Source organism: Crinia signifera, chromosome 1 (assembly GCF_055691185.1).
Source record: "Crinia signifera chromosome 1, ASM5569118v1, whole genome shotgun sequence".
Classification (NCBI taxonomy): Eukaryota; Metazoa; Chordata; class Amphibia; order Anura; family Myobatrachidae; genus Crinia; species Crinia signifera.
The window spans coordinates 202,827,638-202,848,814 of record NC_139217.1 but is presented as its reverse complement, the minus strand read 5'-3'; the positions used below and the strand labels follow the sequence as shown (position 1 = coordinate 202,848,814).

The 21,177-nt window shown below is 43.8% G+C and overlaps 1 protein-coding gene across 3 annotated transcripts in view; it reads right to left on the bottom strand.

Annotated features, from left to right (window-relative positions):
* ZAP70 (zeta chain of T cell receptor associated protein kinase 70) overlaps nt 1-21,177 on the bottom strand; it is a 76,118-nt gene that overhangs the window by 14,597 nt on the left and 40,344 nt on the right. For 2 of the 3 annotated variants that reach the window (XM_083179193.1, XM_083179192.1), the window contains exons 4-8: nt 17,195-17,333; nt 14,030-14,111; nt 13,755-13,789; nt 8,479-8,527; nt 6,229-6,409 (exon numbers count right to left, since the gene is read on the bottom strand). In XM_083179193.1, coding sequence (XP_083035319.1) covers nt 6,229-6,409; nt 8,479-8,527; nt 13,755-13,789; nt 14,030-14,111; nt 17,195-17,333 — 486 coding nt within the window. Of the gene's footprint in view, nt 1-6,228; nt 6,410-8,478; nt 8,528-13,754; nt 13,790-14,029; nt 14,112-16,751; nt 16,852-17,194; nt 17,334-21,177 lie in introns of those variants that run through there. The other variant, XM_083179194.1, reaches the window with a different exon arrangement.

Genomic DNA, 21,177 nt, shown 5'->3' with positions numbered 1-21,177 from the left:
TATGCCAGCCCACAGTGTTTTTCACCTTGGTACGAGTCTTCATGTTATGTACCCTGGATTGATGTTTTATGTCTATTAAATAACTCTTTTAATGCACTATCAAGTGCTCCTTCTCATTTGCTTGTTTGTACAGATCTGTTACTCCTTGGATCCCGGAGTTATATTCACAGAGAAGGGAGCTGCGGCCATTACCAAAGGAATCTTGTGCTTTTAACCATTGTTGAATTGTACAAGAGGTTTCAATTGCTGGTCAAGCAGATTAAGTGACTATATAGCGTCTATACCTTCTGCTCAATATATATATATGGGATGCAGTTAAAATCCCGGCGGTCGGGATCCCGCCGAAATCCAGACACATTCTCCCTCCGTGGGTGTCCACGACACCCCTGGAGGGAGAATAAATTAGTGTGCCTAGCGTAGCGAGCGCAGCGAGCCCGCAAGGGAAGGCGATCCACTTCCCCCCCTTGTCGGGATTTCGGCTGTCGGGATTCCGGCGTCGGGATTCTGAATGCCGGGATCCCGACCGCCGGGATTCAGTACTGAATCCATATATATATATATATATATATATATATATATATAAATATATATATATATATAAAACCGGAAGGGCCGTCACTCTGGACTGAAGTGAGCTGGAGAACGTAGCTTGCCCCGGTGCCAGCTTACAGAGGGCAGCAGCAATGAACTGCCCACAGAATACAATGGAGGAATGAATGGGCACTCAGGGACTCACAAATGCTGGTGAAGGCAAAAGACCGTGTTTATTCCATAAGTGGTCTTACAAGCGTCGTCAACGTTTCGGGGGCCGAACCCCAGTTGTCAGGACAAGGTGCAGACAAAGTGAAGTACAGAATAAAGTGCAAGTGCATGGGTCTTTATAAGACATGTTAACAATAGGCGCTAACTTACCCCCTCCCTGTAGCCGTCCCCCACGATCATCAACGGGCCGGTTTCCGGAGTCCTGCGCACAGCAGTGACGTCACCACGTTCGGCGGCGTCCAGCTGACCGCGCGTCATCACGGCCGTCATCCCTCAGTGACATGGGAGGGCTGGAAAAGAGATCGCAGCTCACATTAGCATAACAACATGTAAAGTGCTAAAACGTCATAAAACAAAAAGTCATATCTAAAGAAGGCATCCATACATACTCAAACCTTCAGAGGATGCAAGTGAACGGAAAATGCAAAAAAACACACAAGTGAAAATAACAGTAATATGGCTGTATGGTGACATCTAGTGGCTAAGAATCAGAAGACATATATAATGAAAACAGACATTTAAAAATAATTTGCATATAAAAGGATAGCTATGTGCGGCCCCATATTGGAGCCGTACTGGGCAGAAGTCAATAGTGCATATGCTGGGTGAGGTGCAAACCCTGTGGCATGTGTGGCAGTCACATAACCAATGTGAAACTGCCACGTGACTTATTGCACAGCTGTCAGTGGCAGTTTCACATTGGTTATGTGACTGTCACACATGCCACAGGGTTTGCACCTCACCCAGCATATGCACTTTTGACTTCTGCCCAGTACGGCTCCAATATGGGGCCGCACATAGCTATCCTTTTATATGCAAATTCTTTTTAAATGTCTGTTTTCATTATATATGTCTTCTGATTCTTAGCCACTAGATGTCACCATACAGCCATATTACTGTTATTTTCACTTGTGTGTTTTTTTGCATTTTCCGTTCACTTGCATCCTCTGAAGGTTTGAGTATGTATGGATGCCTTCTTTAGATATGACTTTTTGTTTCATGACGTTTTAGCACTTTACATGTTGTTATGCTAATGTGAGCTGCGATCTCTTTTCCAGCCCTCCCATGTCACTGCGGGATGACGGCCGTGATGACGCGCGGTCAGCTGGACGCCGCCGAACGTGGTGACGTCACTGCTGTGCGCAGGATTCCGTAAACCGGCCCGTGGATGATCGTGGGGGACGGCTACAGGGAGGGGGTAAGTTAGCGCCTATTGTTAACATGTCTTATAAATACCCATGCACTTGCACTTTATTCTGTACTTCACTTTGTCTGCACCTTGTCCTGACGACGGGGGTCCGGCCCCCGAAACGTTGACGACGCTTGTAAGACCACTTATGGAATAAACACGGTCTTTTGCCTTCACCAGCATTTGTGAGTCCCTGAGTGCCCATTCATTCCTCCATTTTATATATATATATATATATTTAGATTTAGATATGTTAATTTATATGTTATTATTGAGCCCCTTTGCTCTTAAGATCCCCCTTTTCTATGTTTTTAAACTGCTTTTAATTGTCACCATTGTTAAAAATAAAATATTTTGTTTTACTATAAAAAAAGGTTTTAGTGGCTGTATATTAGTCGCTGAACCCCTACCCCCCCCCCCCCCCCCGCGCATGGCCTACGACGCTCCTTCTCATCTCACAGCTGACGTCTGGTTCCTGGTGACCCCTGCACGCCTCCCTGCAAGCCAGCATAGCGGTGTCTTTGGTGGATCCTTGTTCCAGCGCCTAAGTGTGAGCAGCTTAGCCTTTGGCTATATTTTAAACCTTGTGGTACCCAGTCCACAGTGCTTTTATTTATGGTACGAGTTTGCATTTGCCTGTGCCTGGATTTTACTATTGTCCATTAAAACGTTTTATAAATGATATTGCACCATGAAGGGCCTTCTCTCTGCCTTCTCCTAGATATATATATATTTAGATTTAGATATGTTAATTTGCTCTTAAGATCCCCCTTTTTTATGTTTTTAAACTGCTTTTAATTGTCACCATTGTTAAAAATAAAATATTTTGTTTTACTATAAAAAAGGTTTTAGTGGCTGTATATTAGTCGCTCAACCCCTACCCCCCCCCCCCCTCCTACTATACATTATTCAAGTCTTTTTACCAGGACTTATCACTTAGCTGATAGCTGAAGGGGAATGCTAGTAGATACATATATATATATATATATATATATATATATATAGGCCGTAATCCCCGGCACTCCGGATAGAAAGGGTACTTGCCTGGTGCCTTCCGGGCGGGCACACCGTAGAAGCAGGGGCCCGATAGGTATATCGATGGTGGCGGCGGCACTCAGGTCTTAGTAGAAATAACTACAGTAGGCTGTAAAGGGTTCAACGTTTTAGCGCTTGTCGCGCTTTTATCAAGAACAGCATATAACGATAAAAAGTGAACTCACCAAATATATATATGTCATTCCGGGATCTATAATTCTATATCGAATTGATGAGATCCCATGTCTGGCCTGGGCGAAGTGCCTAGCGACTGGTTGGTCGCTGGTGCCCTTCACCAGTGCTGCTTTTATAGACGACCGGTGCATGGCCATACGTTCAAGGAACTGTCTTTCCGTCTTGCCCACATATTGTAGTGAGCAAGGGCATGAGATGACGTAAATAACGTACCTGCTGGTACAGGTGAGGCAGTGTTTAATGTGGTACCTCTTGCCTGAAAAAGGGTGGTTAAACGTGGGTCCTGTGAGCATATAGCCACAGGTAACACAGTTGGGACACTTATAACACCCATTTTTAGGAGGTGGCAAGAAGGTATTTTGTTTGGGTGCGCCTAGGTCAGAAATGTCCGACCGGACAAGTCGATCTCTAAGGCTCTGGCCTTTTCTGTAGCAGGGCATTAGATGTGTATCTTGTAAGTGGAGACTGGGGTCTGTTTTTACCAGTGGCCAATATTTGCGAGTTGTATGTTTAATCATTGGTGACATGCATGAAAAGGTGTTCACAGGACCCACGTTTAACCACCCTTTTTCAGGCAAGAGGTCATGGCCATGCACCGGTCGTCTATAAAAGCAGCACTGGTGAAGTCGCTAGGCACTTCGCCCAGGCCAGACATGGGATCTCATCAATTCGATATAGAATTATAGATCAAGTGTTACCTACGACACGAGGAGGAGACAGAGGGAAGAAACTCCTCCAACTTGAGTCCTCTTGGATACACAAATTGGGAACAGTGACCCCAAGAGGGCTAAATGACTCCCTGGGGTTAACCTGTTTTCTTTAATGTATAGTTCCCGCGAACCTATGGTCCCTCTTAACATCAGATCCGGTAGAAATTGACCTCTTGAAGGAAGACATCTCTTCAGCAGAAGATTTCATGAGCTTACAAGCACCTTAATTAAAATCCATCTAACAGTGGAACATTTTTTAACACCTCTAAAAATAGCTGAGGTATAAATATACTGTTTTTAGAACAGGGACCCTACGGGGTAATAACTTGTCACAATATTTTTAACTAGCCTCCTCACCTCACTTAGTGCGAGGCCACACCTATTTATACCTTCATCATCCGTTAGTATGATTGATTACCACTCTGATTATTAATATGTTTTTCTGCACGTTTGCTCACATGTTGTTTTTCCGTGTACACTTGTTATAGCGTTTTCACACATAGCCTACAGAGTATATCTGCATATGTTTTATGCCCTCAATACCACTGTTTGTCATTATGACTGTTCACTTGACTTATATGTTTTTTACATATGTCTTACAGCTCACGTCTATGCACTGTTTATCTGTTGCTTAGCTACCGGGTACTGCCGAATGACATCACTTCCGGGCGACCCACGTCACTGGAGGGAAGCAGGAAGCTGATGGAGGCGGACACAGCACCAGCCCGGAGCTCCTATATATTTGGTGAGTTCACTTTTTATCGTTATATGCTGTTCTTGATAAAAGCGCGACAAGCGCTAAAACGTTGAACCCTTTACAGCCTACTGTAGTTATTTCTACTAAGACCTGAGTGCCGCCGCCACCATCGATATATATATATATATATATATATATATATATATATATACACACACACAAACTTAAACTTGTATAGTGTCTTAGTGGATGAAAGTCTCTTTGATTACCACCTAGCAACAACTATACATATTTTTCTAAAGGAAGGTTAGCACCAGAGCAAGTTGAGCATTTATTATCTACGAGTGCCGGACACAAGCTCCATACTATTTGTTTTACCGATTTTTTTAACAAGTGTTGGAGGATTTTTTATAACTCACCTGGAGTAACTGTAGAACATGGGCTCCAGGAGTTATATTTCCTTCTATATAAAAATAATGAGGTATCTGGCATTGCTCAGGTTTGGTACACCAACTTGACATAAGACAGATGTCCCGGCCACTCCATTAGGCATCATTTGCCATCCCTTTCTGAAGTTCTCATCTAAATCCACATGTGTAAGGCACCGAACATGCTCCCCATCCTGATCTGACTATATTTTTCATCTTAATACCCACGTCCTCTACCCCCTCTATGTTATGCCATTTCTTGCTTCCCTGACCCACTTTGTGTAGTGGCAAGACCAGTGTTCCCTCTAAGCTGTGAGCACGTGCGCGCGCACACAACTCAACGACCATGCGCACAGACATTACAACAGAGTGCACAAAGCAGCAGTGGTCCCTTTTTGCAGTTGTGGACTCAATTAATGTGTGTTTCACCCATTAACTACATTGTGTGCTGTGTTTTGAATGTTTAAATGTTTAATATCATTTTGAAGTAAAGATAACACAAAAGCTGAACGTCATTTTCCAGTTATATATAAGTGACGCACAAAAATTTAAATTTCCTTCAAAAGTTGCACAGCCAAAATCTTTTGCCGCACACAGCCTTCGTAAAATTAGAGGGAACATTGTGCAAGACCCCTTTTTGGCCTGCCAGAACCACCAAGGGGTCGAGATTGGGGGACTTTTTGGTCGTGAACCTAATCTGAGCCCATTCAAACCTCCTCACATTGGTTTCATCCAAACCGGTCCAACAGTGTTCGAATGCATACCGGACAAATAAACAGACAAATAGCAGATAACAAATATGTAACAGATAAACATATTACATGAAATATAGGTTAAGTATTGCCCCTTTATTGTTTAATGCATTATAACCCTACTATTTACAATTAAAAGAGCATATTTAGATAGGAAAAACTCCAATAGCAAGGGAATTTTGATAAAAGTATATTACTACTGTGCACTAACAGATGACAAATATGTAAAAGATAATGGCTCTCTGGCTTCCTGCTACCTTTATTTTCCTTGTCACATCATGTCACTGCCCCTGTCATGTGTATCCCTGTCCTCACAGACATATCCCTCATATTCTTATATAGTCTGTGCTGCTGGGGACCCTGTTCCTCCCACTATACAACTATCAGTCTGTGGCTACCTGCTGCAAAATTTAGAAGGTTTTACTTCAATTAGTTAGCACGTGCTTCTGTTTAGACTTACTTTTTCATCTTGTAGACCCCTTTCTTAACGTATGCAAAGTTTCCAGCACCCAACTCAACTTCATCAATCAAAAGAAGATCTCTTTTAAGAAAAACTTTACGTTCTTTCAATTCCTCAGGATCACTGTATGGACTGTCATATACAGTGGTGTCCATGGGTAAGATCCGTGACTTCTCCCCACCTGTTAGGTAATGTACAGTAAGAGAGGGCTCCACAAAATGAAACAAAAGAAGCAGATATCTCAGGTGGCAATTCTTGAAGTTTTAATTTTCCAAATGACAGAGATTAATTTTTCTTTATGCTACAGTCCAAACTTGTGCTACTTTCTCTATTAAAGGAACACTTACACTATGTGGCTTTTAAAGTGCACACAACTTACTTGGCTTTGCGATAATGTCACTCACACAGATGTGATCAACAAACCTCTCATTCAACAACTACTGTGAGTCGTGCTACATGTGATGGACAGCAGGTTCCTAGGGTGCCTCTTCTAGTTAAAAGGGGGGTATACTCGAGATTTTATAGCTCTGAGTAGAACGGGCGCCTAGTGAGGTGTTGTGTCAAGCTGCTCCAACTCAAGGGGGTGTCAGCCCCTTACAATAGGTATAGGAAAAAAAAGGAAAAGTAATGTGGAGTGCTCAGGTAGATCAATTGTATAGTACAATATAACAATTTATTAAAATTTAAATATACATAAACAAAATCAATGTAAAATATTAAAATCCTCAATTGGGACTTTTACATCAGCCCCTTGTGGATTACAAAAATTATCGCATTATCGTGAGGACATCTCCCATTTGAGAACCAGATCTTTCTCCAGCGATATCCAACTATCCGGCATGGTATGTGACTCCATTATTATTTGGCTCCAAACCCAGTGGAAACAGCAAACACAAAGTTGCTTATAGGAGTACCAATTAGCAGCAGAACTCCACCACCATCCTATAAATACCTCCTGTGTCTTTATTCTTTATTAATACACATGTATTGATTTTAATATTTTACATTGATTTTGTTTATGTATATTTAAATTTTAATAAATTGTTATATTGTACTATCCAATTGATCTACCTGAGCGCTTGACATTACTTTTCCTTTTTTTTGCCTCTTCTAGTTAGACTACACACTCTGCATAATGTTAGATAAATACAGTACATTAATACAGTATGAAGCATAATTCATGTTAGATGAATGACTTGGATACAGAAGTCTAGCCAGTGTGGAGAAGTCACTAATGGCATTGGCAAAAGGGAATTAACCAGGATTGTTGGACATGGAACTCACATCATTTATTAGTTCTCCCTAAATTAACTGTAGGATAAGGTATTAGTTGTGTTCATGGTATGTTCATAGTCTTTCTCTCTTAACTAGAACTTTTCTTGAATGAGGAGAATAACAGCTATATACTGTAATTATTGTAGATGATCTGTGGTGTCTACAGACCATTTCAAAATGTCTCAGCCTTAATGCAAATAATATTAAAGCTTAAATTTGGAAATCAGAATTAACACAATAATAACTCATTAAAACAGTAATATGTTTATTAAACACAGTACCATACTGCAACTCTGTTGCCCCATGCGGCCCTGGCCTATGTAGCATTTCCACAAATCCGGGTGTGACCTTAACTATGATAAGACGGAATTTATGTGTATTTTTACGACAGTACGAGAACAATCTGTTACACACCAGACAGGAAGTTGCTACAGTACATTACAGTGCAGCTGTTTTCTGGCTCTATACATTGTGATGCAAAACTGACTTATAGTCTAATGCAGGGGTGGGGAACCTTTTTTGTGCCAAGGACCGTTTGTATGGGGAAATAATCCTTCAGGGGCCATATGTAAAAATTTCGCTTACAAATTGTCCTGCTGCAGCCGTCCCACGCTCCGGCGGCTGCCGCTGACTAGGACTGACAGTCTCCAGCTGCTGTTGGTTAAGAGGAATCTCGCTAGAAGTACCGACCTCTCACGAGAATTCCCCTGTACTTGACTCCCGGCAAAGCTGCCAGGCAGGTGGGAGGGCTCAGACCAGCTACGGTCTGGGCATACGGCCCCCGGGCCTGAGGTTCCCCACCCCTGGTCTAATGCATACTGTAGTTTTCACTCCACAGATAACTATGCATGGTCTACTAGTTCTCTGCTTGTATTTATGTCTCATTTGCTACATTTAAAGGGTCTTGTCAGTCTATCATTAACTACAACAAACTTCACAGATACAGTACATTCACACAGATATCACAGTTCTCACCGAGGGAAGGTTCAGGGGTATATCCATCAAAATGATTTGAAGCTTGCCTCTGGGTAAACAGACAGGAGCATAAATAGCATAAATAATATTATTTTTTTTGTTTCAAGTTACTCACTGTCTTCTTATAACTGATGTATGAGGAAATTACAGATTCAGTGTACTCTTCAGTGGCAATCCTGAGAATTTTCCGGGCTGTGCCTCAGTGCCTAGTCTGGCAAGCCCGGAAAATTCTCGGGATTGCCACTGTTTACAGCCGGGCAGCGCTGCTGAGTTCACTCACTGAACTCAGGCAGCTTCAGTGCTTCCCGGCTCCCTCCCCTCTGCGGCGCCTCTGGCTCCCTCCTCCTCCCCCCTCCCCTCCGGGTTTTGTATGAAGTCCCCGGCGCCGGCTTATGACTAGCCGGGTGCCGGGGAAAGGGACGCAGTGCTGGGGGGGTGCAGGTTTGGGCAGCCGCTGAGTGACAGTTCAGCGGCGCTGCCCGGACCCAGGTAGGCGGTGGTGGGTTTTTTAAAGGGAGCGCTCCCCATAAAAAACTCGCCCAGTGGGGAGCGCTCCCAAAAAAAAAAACCACCACTGAAGGGGTTAAATACATTATGTAAGACTACCAATAAGATATGAGTACAGTATATGTACTGTAATAGAGATGAGCGAAGACCCTTGCATTTTAGTTTTGGTTCTAATTTATCATTGTATTTTGATTTCGCCAAAATCGCCCTCAAGTGTTTTAGTTCATATTCGGCTTTTGGGTTCAGATATTAAGGGGGAAATTTACCAAAATGGATTCGTAGAAAAAAGGTGTATTCGTAGGGAGAAATGCACCTTTTTTTTACGAATTTGTATTTTCGGGATTTTCTATCCCCAAAATACAACAATTCGTAGTCCTAGGGATGGAACATTCGTATTTATATTTACAAATACGAATGTCTACACCATCGATAGGATACGACAGAAATCACCATTCAAAAGAATGGTGGTTTTCTGATTTACTAAGCAGCCGTATAGAAAATACGGCTGCTTTTGTCCACGAGAATACGGCAGAAAAATAGAACACCATTTTCCTGTCGTATTCTCGTTTTAGCCTGCACGGATCAGTCAGATCCGTGCAGGCTGCGGTGTAAAAATTAATAAGATAAAATAAATAAATAAAAAAACGGCGTGGGGTCCCCCCCACAGCCGAAACCAGCACTAGGCTGACAGAGCCTGGAGCCGGTAATTAAAAATCAGGGAACCCGACAAATAGGGGTTCCCTGATTTTTAACAACCAGCCCCAGGCTCCTGCTGGGGTCCTCCGTATTTTAAGAACCAGCCCCAGGCAAAACCAGCCAGCAGGGTAATGCCACAGCCGGGGGGAGACTTTTTATGCAAGTCCCCCCGGCCAAACCATTCATCCCTACCGACCAGTCAGCCTGGCCAGGGGCCCTGGGGGAGTGGGGACCCCCCCAATAAAGGGGTCCCCCCCTCCAGGACTTACCTGACCAGGCTAAAGCCTGGTGCTGTCCCCGATGCCCCTGGGCGGTGGGCATCGGGCTGATTCAAGTGTAAAAAAAAAGATTAAACTATTGTTTTTTGCTGTAGCACTACAAGTGCCAGCAAGCCTCCCCAGCAAGCTAGGGATTTGGAGAACCACAAGTCCCAGCCTGCTGGGCATTAAAGGGCCCGCTGACACTTGTAGTTCCACAGTTAAAAAAATAGTACACAAAACACACTGACACAAATTTTAAATAAAAGTTTAATACACACATCACACACACACAGTGATACTTACCTATCTTGATCCCATCGGTAGGTCGCTGGCTCCGGTGTTGGCGGCTCCGGTGTCGGCGGCTCCGGGGTCGGCGTCCTGTCTGAAGAAAATCCATGGTGGACCTGTGGAAGGAAATCCTACTCACCAGGTCCTCCATGGATGGTCTTGTGTCTTCTGTCTTCTTTTCCAGGGCTTATTTCTTTATCTTCTTTCTTTTTTCTTCTTCTTTACGCTGCCGGGACTTTCAGAGCTTCAGAGATGTTTCCTCCTCGACGTCTGGACTAAGAATGAATTCTAGCCAATCAGGAGCCGCCTAGCGGCCAATCAGGAGCCAGTAAAGTCGGCTCCTGATTGGCTAGAATTCATTCTTAGTCCAGACGTCGAGGAGGAAACATCTCTGAAGCTCTGAAAGTCCCGGGAGCCGTAAAGAAGAAGAAAGAAGAAAGAAGATAAAGAAATAAGCCCTGGAAAAGAAGACAGAAGACACAAGACCATCCATGGAGGACCTGGTGAGTAGGATTTCCTTCCACAGGTCCACCATGGATTTTCTTCAGACAGGACGCCGACCCCGGAGCCGCCGACACCAGAGCCAGCGACCTACCGACGGGATCAAGATAGGTAAGTATCAGTGTGTGTGTGATGTGTGTATTAAACTTTTATTTAAAATTTGTGTCAGTGTGTTTTGTGTACTATTTTTTTAACTGTGGAACAACAAGTGCCAGCGGGCCCTTTAATGCCCAGCAGGCTGGGACTTGTGGTTCTCCAAGTCCCAGCTTGCTGGGGAGGCTTGCTGGCATTTGTAGTGCCACAGTAAAAAACAATAGTTTAATCTTTTTTTTACACTTGAATCAGCCCGATGCCCACCGCCCAGGGGCATCGGGGACAGCACCAGGCTCAGCCTGGTCAGGTAAGTCCTGGAGGGGGGGGACCCCTTTATTGGGGGGTCCCCACTCCCCCAGGGCCCCTGGCCAGGCTGACTGGTCAGAGGGCTGAATGCTTTGGCCGGGGGGACTTGTATAAAAAGTCTCCCCCCGGCTGTGGCATTACCCTGCTGGCTGGTTTTGCCTGGGGCTGGTTCTTAAAATACGGGGGACCCTACTCATTTTGTCCCACGTATTTTGGGAACCAGCCCCAGAGCAGGAGCCTGGGGCTGGTTGTTAAAAATCAGGGAACCCCTATTTGTCGGGTTACCTGATTTTTAATTACCGGCTCCAGGCTCTGTCAGCCTGGTGCTGGTTTCGGCTGTGGGGGGGACCCCACGCCGTTTTTTATAAATATTTATTTATTTTTCTATTTTTTTTTACACATTGCAGCCTGCACGGATCCGTGCAGACTGCTACAAATAATTTGTATTAGCGGCCGTATATATGTGCCACTAATACGAATTAATACGACATCGGAGGGTTACAAAGCAGTCGTATATGACTGCTTTGTAAATGACCCTCCGGAACACGACTTTGCATACGACTGAAACAGTCGTATGCAGTCGTAGGGAAAATACTAATACGAAAAACTAGGTTTTTCATATTAGTAAATTTCCCCCTAAATCCAAACTTCCATTTTTGGATTGCATAAATAAAATAAAAAAATTTTATTACTTTTTAGCAACGATTATCATTTTTTTAATTAAGTTTTAACTTCATTAAAAAATTGATAATCATTGCTAAAAATATATATATAAAAATGTAATCTATGCATCCAAAAAATGGAAATTTTGATTTAATATCTGAATTTGGAACCGTGGAAAGATTTGAACTGGTACTCGGTTCACATTGGATCTCCTCATGGATTCAGGTCTCCTTTTAAAGATGCCGTATGCGTGCAGACTGGTATCAAACAGGAATCGGAAAGGGGAGGCTGTCCCAGTTCGTTCTTGGAGTTTAGTTAGTGGATACACAACTATTCTCTTGGCGCGTTTCTCCGTCCTTCTGAGGAAACTGTCATTATTTCACGGATGGAGAAACGCGACGGCTATCTAAACTCAAGTAACAAGGACTATTCTACGGCGGCTCCCATCGCCGGCTCCCATCCGGGATCCTTTTTGTCTTCTCCTGCCGCACCGCAATGTCTTCTCCCGGCATTGGCTCCAATTCCTTTGGAGTAACGCGGTAGAAGCGGACACTAAACATCAAGACCACCTACAAAGCCGGTAATATGATCTAAAATCTTACTCTATGCAGCTTCTAATCATTATTGATAGCCGGTCAGGCTAGTTCCATTGAAGAACATTGACTGTTCGTATTTTCTAAAACAAATCCTAAGGAACATTCCTGGCAAAGTTGTTTGGAGCATTTAATTCAATGAATGACTATGATTATATACAGATATTAGTGGATACTATTGACCTATATTAAGCATTGTATTACTAATTGCAAGTTTTTAAACATTAATTTTGAATTATTTTTATGTGTATGTAATTGATTTTTATATATATATATATATATATATATATATATATATATATATATATATATATATATATGGTCTTTTACATTAAATAAATAAAATAAAAAAAAATAGATCAATAGAGTGCGCTCTCTATATACATTTTTTATATTCTTTGGTCCAGATTTGCTTCTGTTCTGGGAGCAGCATTACAGCTGTGTCTATTAATTATTACATTTATTTTTATTAAATCATCAGTTGCGCCTGATTATACTTTTTAAGTATTTTTCCTTAAGATATATATATATATACCGTGCTACGATATATATATATATATATATATATATACTGTCCACCTTTGCCAGCACTCCGCTTCCAGTAGATAATTGATCCCGGTGCACTGTCTGTATACATTAAATAACATCAGGGTTTGCTGAAGACGAGGTATCTACCTCGAAATCGCTTGGCTTTATAATACAGCCATGTTCTAATCATCCACCTGTGAAGTTTATTTCTTTATCCGAGTGCCTCTAAGTTTGGATGTTATATATATATATATATATATATATATATATATATATACCAAACAAAATCTCTGGAATTGCGCTATGTTAGAATTTTTGGTCGCCTATAACACTGGGTCTTCTACTAGCAAGACCACCACCATCAAACTAACCCCACAATAGTGTTATATGGCGCCCTTCAACTTTAAATTAGGGTTATTCCTGTCTTTCCTTTTACCAATTTATACACAATAAAAAGATTTTCATTATACATTAAAAATTTATTGATACAAGCATAAAAGATAATAATAAAACAAACTTTTTGCAGTTATTCTTGTCTTTGGAAATGATATTTCTTGATAATAGGTGATATCAAGTACCCTGGGTTCATAGCAACCAGAAATGTATTTTCAGTGCATTACTATTAGTACACAGATAAAGTTAATTGTTTGTTGCTTCCTACCAGTTCAGTGTTGTACTTTTTGAGCAAAGTTATACAAATCGAATTTTGTGTATTTAACAGACCAAAGAATAATTTGTACTATGGTATTCATTTAAAGCTGATCTAAAAAAAAAAAAAAACAAGAACATAAATCTGTAAGATCGTGCTGGAAAACGACATGTTATTTAACAGTGTACTCACATTTTTAGGAAGTGAAGGTGGTGCAGAACAAATACCTACAGAAATAAAAGTGTAATGAAAACATGAAAATATATCGCTACATTTTATCTGATCTTTTTAAACGTTTATGGCATTTAAACCCATAACTGTCATCAGATCAAAGTGAAATAATGAACTGAGAGTCCCTATATGAAAGATGCTTTAGACTCCATGTCAAACCTTCACTCATAGAGGAGGTGCAGAGGGAAGCAGGATGATGTGATCTTTGTGGCCCTGCCTCCATATCTCTGACTCACCAGCTGATGTGCTGCCATTGGGACATGCCTCTCTTAGAGCAGTTATAACTCCATCACATTTCAGTTTTAGATATTCCACTAGCTTTATAAAATACAAGAAAGAGAGATACAATAAAAACAATGTAGTCATTCAGTAATACAAGGTATATGCAGCCACAAGACCTCATTAAGAGCAGGAGCAAAGCAAACTGTAAAATTACAGCAGGACAGTCCCGCTATTTGGAGACTGTCCCACTGTCCATCCCATGGCTGGCAATGTCTTGCGGTTGGGAGGGTAACCAACAACAAACTATGTGGTTGGCACTAAGACCTGTAAAGGTATTTTTAGAAGATACCACATTGCAAAAGGTAACATTATTTTTTTGCATGCAGTGTAAACACTGGCTGCTTGTGCAAATGATTCTTAATGAGAAAGGAGCGCAATTGTCATAAAAATCCATACATTTATTAATTACTTAATTAATTAATTATAAAAAGATTTCTTAAATTTCTTGTGGTTCCGTTTTTAGAAAGTGTCTTTAACCGTGGGTTATTGTGCGCCTGATTTTGCCCCATCTGTGATTTGCATCGTGTTTCTAAATATATCACACGTTTGCAATATCACAGATTGGCTATTATATTGTGCTTGTGCAAATGAGCCTGCGAATGCTGAACACATTTATTGTCACACTATAATTTGAGTTTGGACACATCACTCTCCCATAGTTACCAACTTTGATGCCCGTTCCTCACCCCTTGGGCAGCCCAGTTGGCGCATGGGGTTGAGGCTTGTGTGGAGGGGAGTGATGTGGGGGTTGGCAGGGAAAATGAGAGACTTGAAGGGGGGCACATGATTTTCAGGAGCCTCCTAGCCAGTGACGTGCGGTGAGGTTAGTGTTAGGTGAGGCAAAAAAAATAAAAATAAAAAATAGGGTAGGCACATGTGTCAAATGCACACATACATAGTTAATATATTTGCTGTTCACTGTTATGTGAACAGACCACATATAAGCTAACCAATATATATATATATATACTGTATAATCAAAGCGAGTCCCAGTTCCCTGTACCTGTGTCGCTCATGAGCCGGGCCATCCATCGTAGACCGGGGATACAGCTGTCGCCCCCGGTCACTGTCCCCACTGAAGCCTGGGCACCATCGGCGTAGTGGAAAGCCAGGTCACCCGGCGGAGCCGCAGTGGGAGGAGAAAGGGAATCGAGCCATCCTGAAATGCAGGGGCTCCAGCAGCAGCAAGAGGAGGGAGGGAAGCTGGGCGCAGGACAGTGGGTGGAGCAGAGGATGAAGGTGAGCCTGGCCACTCTGATATGCGTATGCCGGGGCTCCAGCAGCGGCGGGAAGAGGAAGGGGAGCCAGGCCACCCAGCAGGTCCGCGGCAGCGGGAGGAGGAGGTGAGTCATATCTCCCTGAAATGCCGATGCCGGCGCTCCACTGATGGCGGGAGGAGGAACGGGAGCCAGGCGACAGCGCAGGAGACAGGAGACAGCGCAGCCACCACAGTTTAGCATGACAGCGGACATAGGCTGTCAGTGTGTGACAGCCTGATCCGCTGTCCTATCACATCTGCCTCAGTGACAGGGTCGTGCATCCCTGTCACTGAGACAGATGTGTAGATGCCGCTTTCCCATTGATTTTGAATGGGCTTTTCAGATGCTTTTCTCCCCGCGGCTTAGCCCCGCCCCCCGCTGCTGACATTTTTCAATTGTCAGCGGGAGGCACAGCTCCCATTGCCTCCTACACTCTCACATTGTCCTACGTTATAAATAATAAAAATAATTAATAAGATATTTATAGCGCAGTATATGTGTTAGAAATATTTTTTAATTTTTTTTAATCATTTATGACAGGGGAGGCACTGCCTCCCCTGCCTCCCCTGACTGCACGTCCCTGCTCCTAGCTATTCAGGAAGGTTAGCAGGGTTGCCACCTCACTCTTCATCAATTCCTGGAGATGCCTACTATAATATTAATGCGCCCCCCCCCCCCCCCCCCCCCGGGAAAGGGGGAGTGGCCTATTCAAAAGTGGGTGTGGTCTATTCAAAAGAGGGCGATGACTATTCAAAAGTGGGCGCGGTGTTTAATACAGACATGTATAAAAATGCCTATTGTTACATTTATTATATTCATGTATGTCATTATTAGTGGATCGCTTTTCCAGATAACACAAATGCCCCCACAGTGCCAGATAACACAAATGCCCCCACAGTGCCAGATAACACAAATGCCCCCACAGTGCCAGATAACACAAATGCCCCCACAGTGCCAGATAACACAAATGCCCCCACAGTGCCAGATAACACAAATGCCCCCACAGTGTCAGATAACACAAATGCCCCCACAGTGCCAGATAACACAAATGCCCCCACAGTGCAAGATAACACAAATGCCCCCACAGTGCCAGATAACCCAAATGCCCCCACAGTGCCAGATAACACAGGTGGCAGGGCAGAGGGTGGGCAGCGCTGGCAGGCCGGAGGGGCAGCGCTTGCAGGCAGGGGGGGTAGGGCAGGTAGCAGGCAGAGGGGGAGGGCAGGTGGCAAGCAGAGGGGGGTGAGCTGGCTGGCCGGGGCTGGGTAGCGCTTGGCAGGCCAGAGGGGTGGGCTGTGTGCAGGCAGCGCTGGCAGGCCGGACTGGTGGGGTGGGCAGCACTGGCATGCCGGAGGGGTGAGTGGGCAGCACAGGCATGCCGGGGGGAGGGCAGCTGGCAAGTTCACATTCAACTCACCCACTGGCACTTGAGATGCTACCTCAGCAGGAGGTAACAGGCGGCGCTGGTGAAGTTGCGGAATTGCAGGCTAATACTCGCGAGATGATGACATCATCATGTCGCGAGTGCGTCTGTCAGGCTGCGGAGGCAGTCCTGGCAGGTGCTGTATGTTGACCGGATGGATGGGGACGGGAGAGGAGGCAAATAGGGCAGGAGGCTTTTTCAGACAACCGGATTCCGGGAGAATCCCGGAATCTGGGAGACTGAAAAAGTGTCCTGGAGGGTAGCCACCAAAATCGGGAGATTCCCGGAAAAACGGGAGAGGTGGCAACCATAGAGGTTAGACAAGTATGGATTTTCCCAAGGTGCAGTTACTTCCTCTGTTTTGCTTCACTCATAACTCACAATAATAGCCTCTATGATATTTTGTATATATACGTCATACATGTAATTTGACTTACCTGCCACAAAGTATCAAACTTAGTTCCTTCAGGGATTGAATATTTGCCAGATTTATCATGGTCAATCTTATAATGGTAGACAAGCTTTCCATATACTACTGAGAGGGCAAAAGTGCCTGATTCTTTCCTCTCCCTAATACTGAAAGTAAAGATAATCAGATCAGCCATTAAAGCAATCTGTAAAGCTGTACAGGCACATTAAGGCTGAGCATTGCTAGCAGCTGTTTGCTATGCCAAAGTAAAAGCACAAATAGGAAATATGGCTTTGTTTCCTTACCATTTTCCTAATAGTACAACAATACAGGGGTGTGTAGGGTGCGGGCAGTCCTGGGCATCACACACTGAGAGATGACACCAAAATGCCAGCTTCTGCTCAGTGGCAGGAGTCTGGTGCTGCACTGTAACATTACATGCAGCACCCAGCTCGTGCCACAGCGTAGGAGACCGCACTGCAGAAAAGGCAGTCCCTGGAGGCAACACATCATCTCCTGAACCCCAGTAGAGACTAGAGAGGGCTACATTTTTTAAAATATTAGGGAGGATTAATGAATAATTTGTTATGGCAAAATAGAAGTTGCTACAAAGATAATGATGAGTGCAAGTGCAAGTTGCATCTCCAGGATCTTCTAATGGTCAGTCCCCGCAGGTCATCTTGTGTAGACGGCTGCTGGTTGGAGGGCAGCTCAGTCCTTTGTTTACATAAGGCTACAAACTGGTTTGACCAGATTCAGGGAGGGGTTTCTTGACATTCATGTTCTTACTACTTGTTACTATCAGTTTTATCTATATCTATAACTCCAAAACGAAACAAGCTATAACAATATAAATCAGTACTTAATTTATTCAATGTAATAAGAAATATAGCGATACTAAACATGACTATGCTAAGACATGCAGATAATGAATAGCAGACAGTGGCTGGTCAGGGCTAATGGGGAAATATGAGCTGCAATACAGATATATCCTGAAACCAGTAAGAATATTTAACATGCAACAGGCATTTACACATACCTCCCAACAGTCCCGAAAACCGTGGGAATGTCCCAGTTTTTGGGGACATCCCCGCGTCCCTCCCTCGGCCGGCAGTGTCCCGCGGTGAGGGGGGGTTGTTGGGAGTCCCCCTGTCAGCTGCTGAGTAGCGGGGAATAAACGCGGGCTGCTGAGTAGTGGGGAATAAACGCTATTCCCGCAGCCAAGGGGCTGGGGGCATGGCTAGAGCCTCACATAGCGTCAAACCAGGGGCGTGGCCACGAGGATAGACCACACACCCTAAATTAGGCCATGCCCCTGCATCATTCCTTCCCTCCTCCGTCTCCCGGAAAGTTGGGAGGTATGATTTACATATACAGTATATATATATATATATATATATATATATATATATATATATATATATAAGGGAAGAGATAGAGAAGGTGCGCTTCATGGTGCATTAAAAGATGTATGGTTTATTGGACAAGCAATATCCCAGGTAAAAGAGTCAAGAAACTAGTACCATTTAAAATCACACTGTGGACTGGTTACCACACGGCAATAGCATATAGCCAAGGCAAAACTGCTCACGATATCCTGGGACGAACAGTCGGAACGAACCACCAGAAAGTTTGAGCCAGAACCAGAAAGTTGGCACTCGTGAGTCTTCAAAAATGATGCAAAAAAGGTTTCTTTATTCCGACATGTTTCGGTCGGTGACCGTCGTCAGGGAACAACACAATACACTGAACAAGGCATATTTATACATACATTTAAGACACACCCTCACCAATCAGAAATCTGCAGGACCTTCCCACGTCACACACAGCACACCCAGAGGCGTAACTATTAATTCTGCGCCCCCCTGCCGAAAATGCAGGGGGGCGCCCACCCCCTGCATTTTCGTAAACACCACCCCCATCACCCCCCATGCGGCCGTTACCTGAGCCGCGGCCACGGTTGTTCTGCCAGTGGAGGGGAGACGGGGTGCTGTGGAGGGGAGCTGTGGTGCGCGGACGGGAGCCGGATCCATCTGCGCCTGGTCCTGGCTACTGCTCATAATGAAAAGTGACACTTGGAAAATGGCTGCCCCATACAACAGACGGAAAACTGTCTGTAGTATGGGGGCAGCCATTTTCCGAGTGTCACTGCTGCAGCAGTAGCCGGGAGAGCTGGGAACCAGCACAGGCGCTGGCAGCAGAACTGAATGCAAAGCAGTGAGTAATAATAGTCCTGCAGCCCCCCCGGCTCCCACACCATCTCAGCACCTCCCCGCCACCACGGGGGCTGCGGGACTATAGTTACGCCACTGAGCACACCTGTGGGTTGATGCCTGCCGGCACGTTCACAGGTGTCACTAGCGTTGACTAGGGGCGGCCCGTGCAATAAACACCACAAATATAAAAATTATTAAAAACAAGTTACTTCATAGGTTTAATCTTATATTATAACAATATCATATTGTAGAAAATATTCAACAATTAGTTAATTCATTCAAAGTGGACTGAAAATCAATTATCAAGTTATGGCACAAACTATTTACAACCATTGACTGTGCTGTACACATTGTTCAATCTGTTCATATTGCATATCATATAATATACCTTACAATAACCATTTAAAAAAAAGATTTGTATTAAATCAGCAGCAGGGTACGGGCTTTTCACAAGATTTTTTATAGGAAGCAGTGCAGACCCAGTTTTTCATTCAACTCCTTGGGTGCCAATGCATCCAGGGTCATGATCCACCTGCTCTCCATTCTCAATAGTAATTTGCCCCTATCACTGCCTCTCGTGAGGATAGGAACATGATCTATAAGCTTAGTACGGAGGCTGGCAACAGTATGGCCCATGTCCACCCAGTGGCATGCCACTGGTTGGTCACTGGTCCCCGTCGCCAACGCCGTATAGATGGCAAATCTATGATTTGCCATCCTCTCACGGAATGTGGTTTCCGTCTTGCCAACATATATATAGCTGCACGGGCAGTATAACAAATATACAACATATTTGCTTGTGCAATTAAGAACATGTTTTATAAAGTACTTCTTACCACTGTACGGGTGCATGAAGTGGCCACCCATCAATAGTGAACCACACGTGGTGCAACCCGTACAGCGGTAGCAACCATTTGTTTTTGTCAGGAAATTGCTAGGTGTCGGCAAACTAGTAAAATCAGAGACATCAATTTTTATCAACCTATCACGTAGGTTACTCCCCCGTGTGTAGGCTGGCATAAGGCGGCTATTATGAAGGGCTGGTAGATCCAGGTCGGTGTTAACTACTGGCCAAAGCGATTTTATATTTTGCCATCCGTACGGCATTGGCGACGGGGAGCAGTGACCAACCAGTGGCACGCCATTGGGTGGACATGGGCCATACTGTTGCCAGCCTCCGTACTAAGCTTATAGATCATGTTCCTGTCCTCAAGAGAGGCGGTGATAGGGGCAAATTACTATTGAGAATGGAGAGCAGGTGGATCATGACCCTGGATGCATTGGCACCCAAGGGGTTGAATGAAAAACTGGGTCTGCACTGCTTCCTATAAAAAATCTTGTGAAAAGCCCGTACTCTGCTGCTGATTTAATACAAATCTTTTTTTTAAATGGTTATTGTAAGGTATATTATATGATATGCAATATGAACAGATTGTACAATGTGTACAGCACAGTCGATGGTTGTAAATAGTTTGTGCCATAACTTGATAATTGATTTTCAGTCCACTTTGAATGAATTAACTAATTGTTGAATATTTTCTACAATATGATATTGTTATAATATAAGATTAAACCTATGAAGTAACTTGTTTTTAATAATTTTTATATTTGTGGTGTTTATTGCACGGGCCGCCCCTAGTCAACGCTAGTGACACCTGTGAACGTGCCGGCAGGCATCAACCCACAGGTGTTCTGTGTGTGACGTGGGAAGGTCCTGCAGATTTCTGATTGGTGAGGGTGTGTCTTAAATGTATGTATAAGTATGCCTTGTTCAGTGTATTGTGTTGTTCCCTGA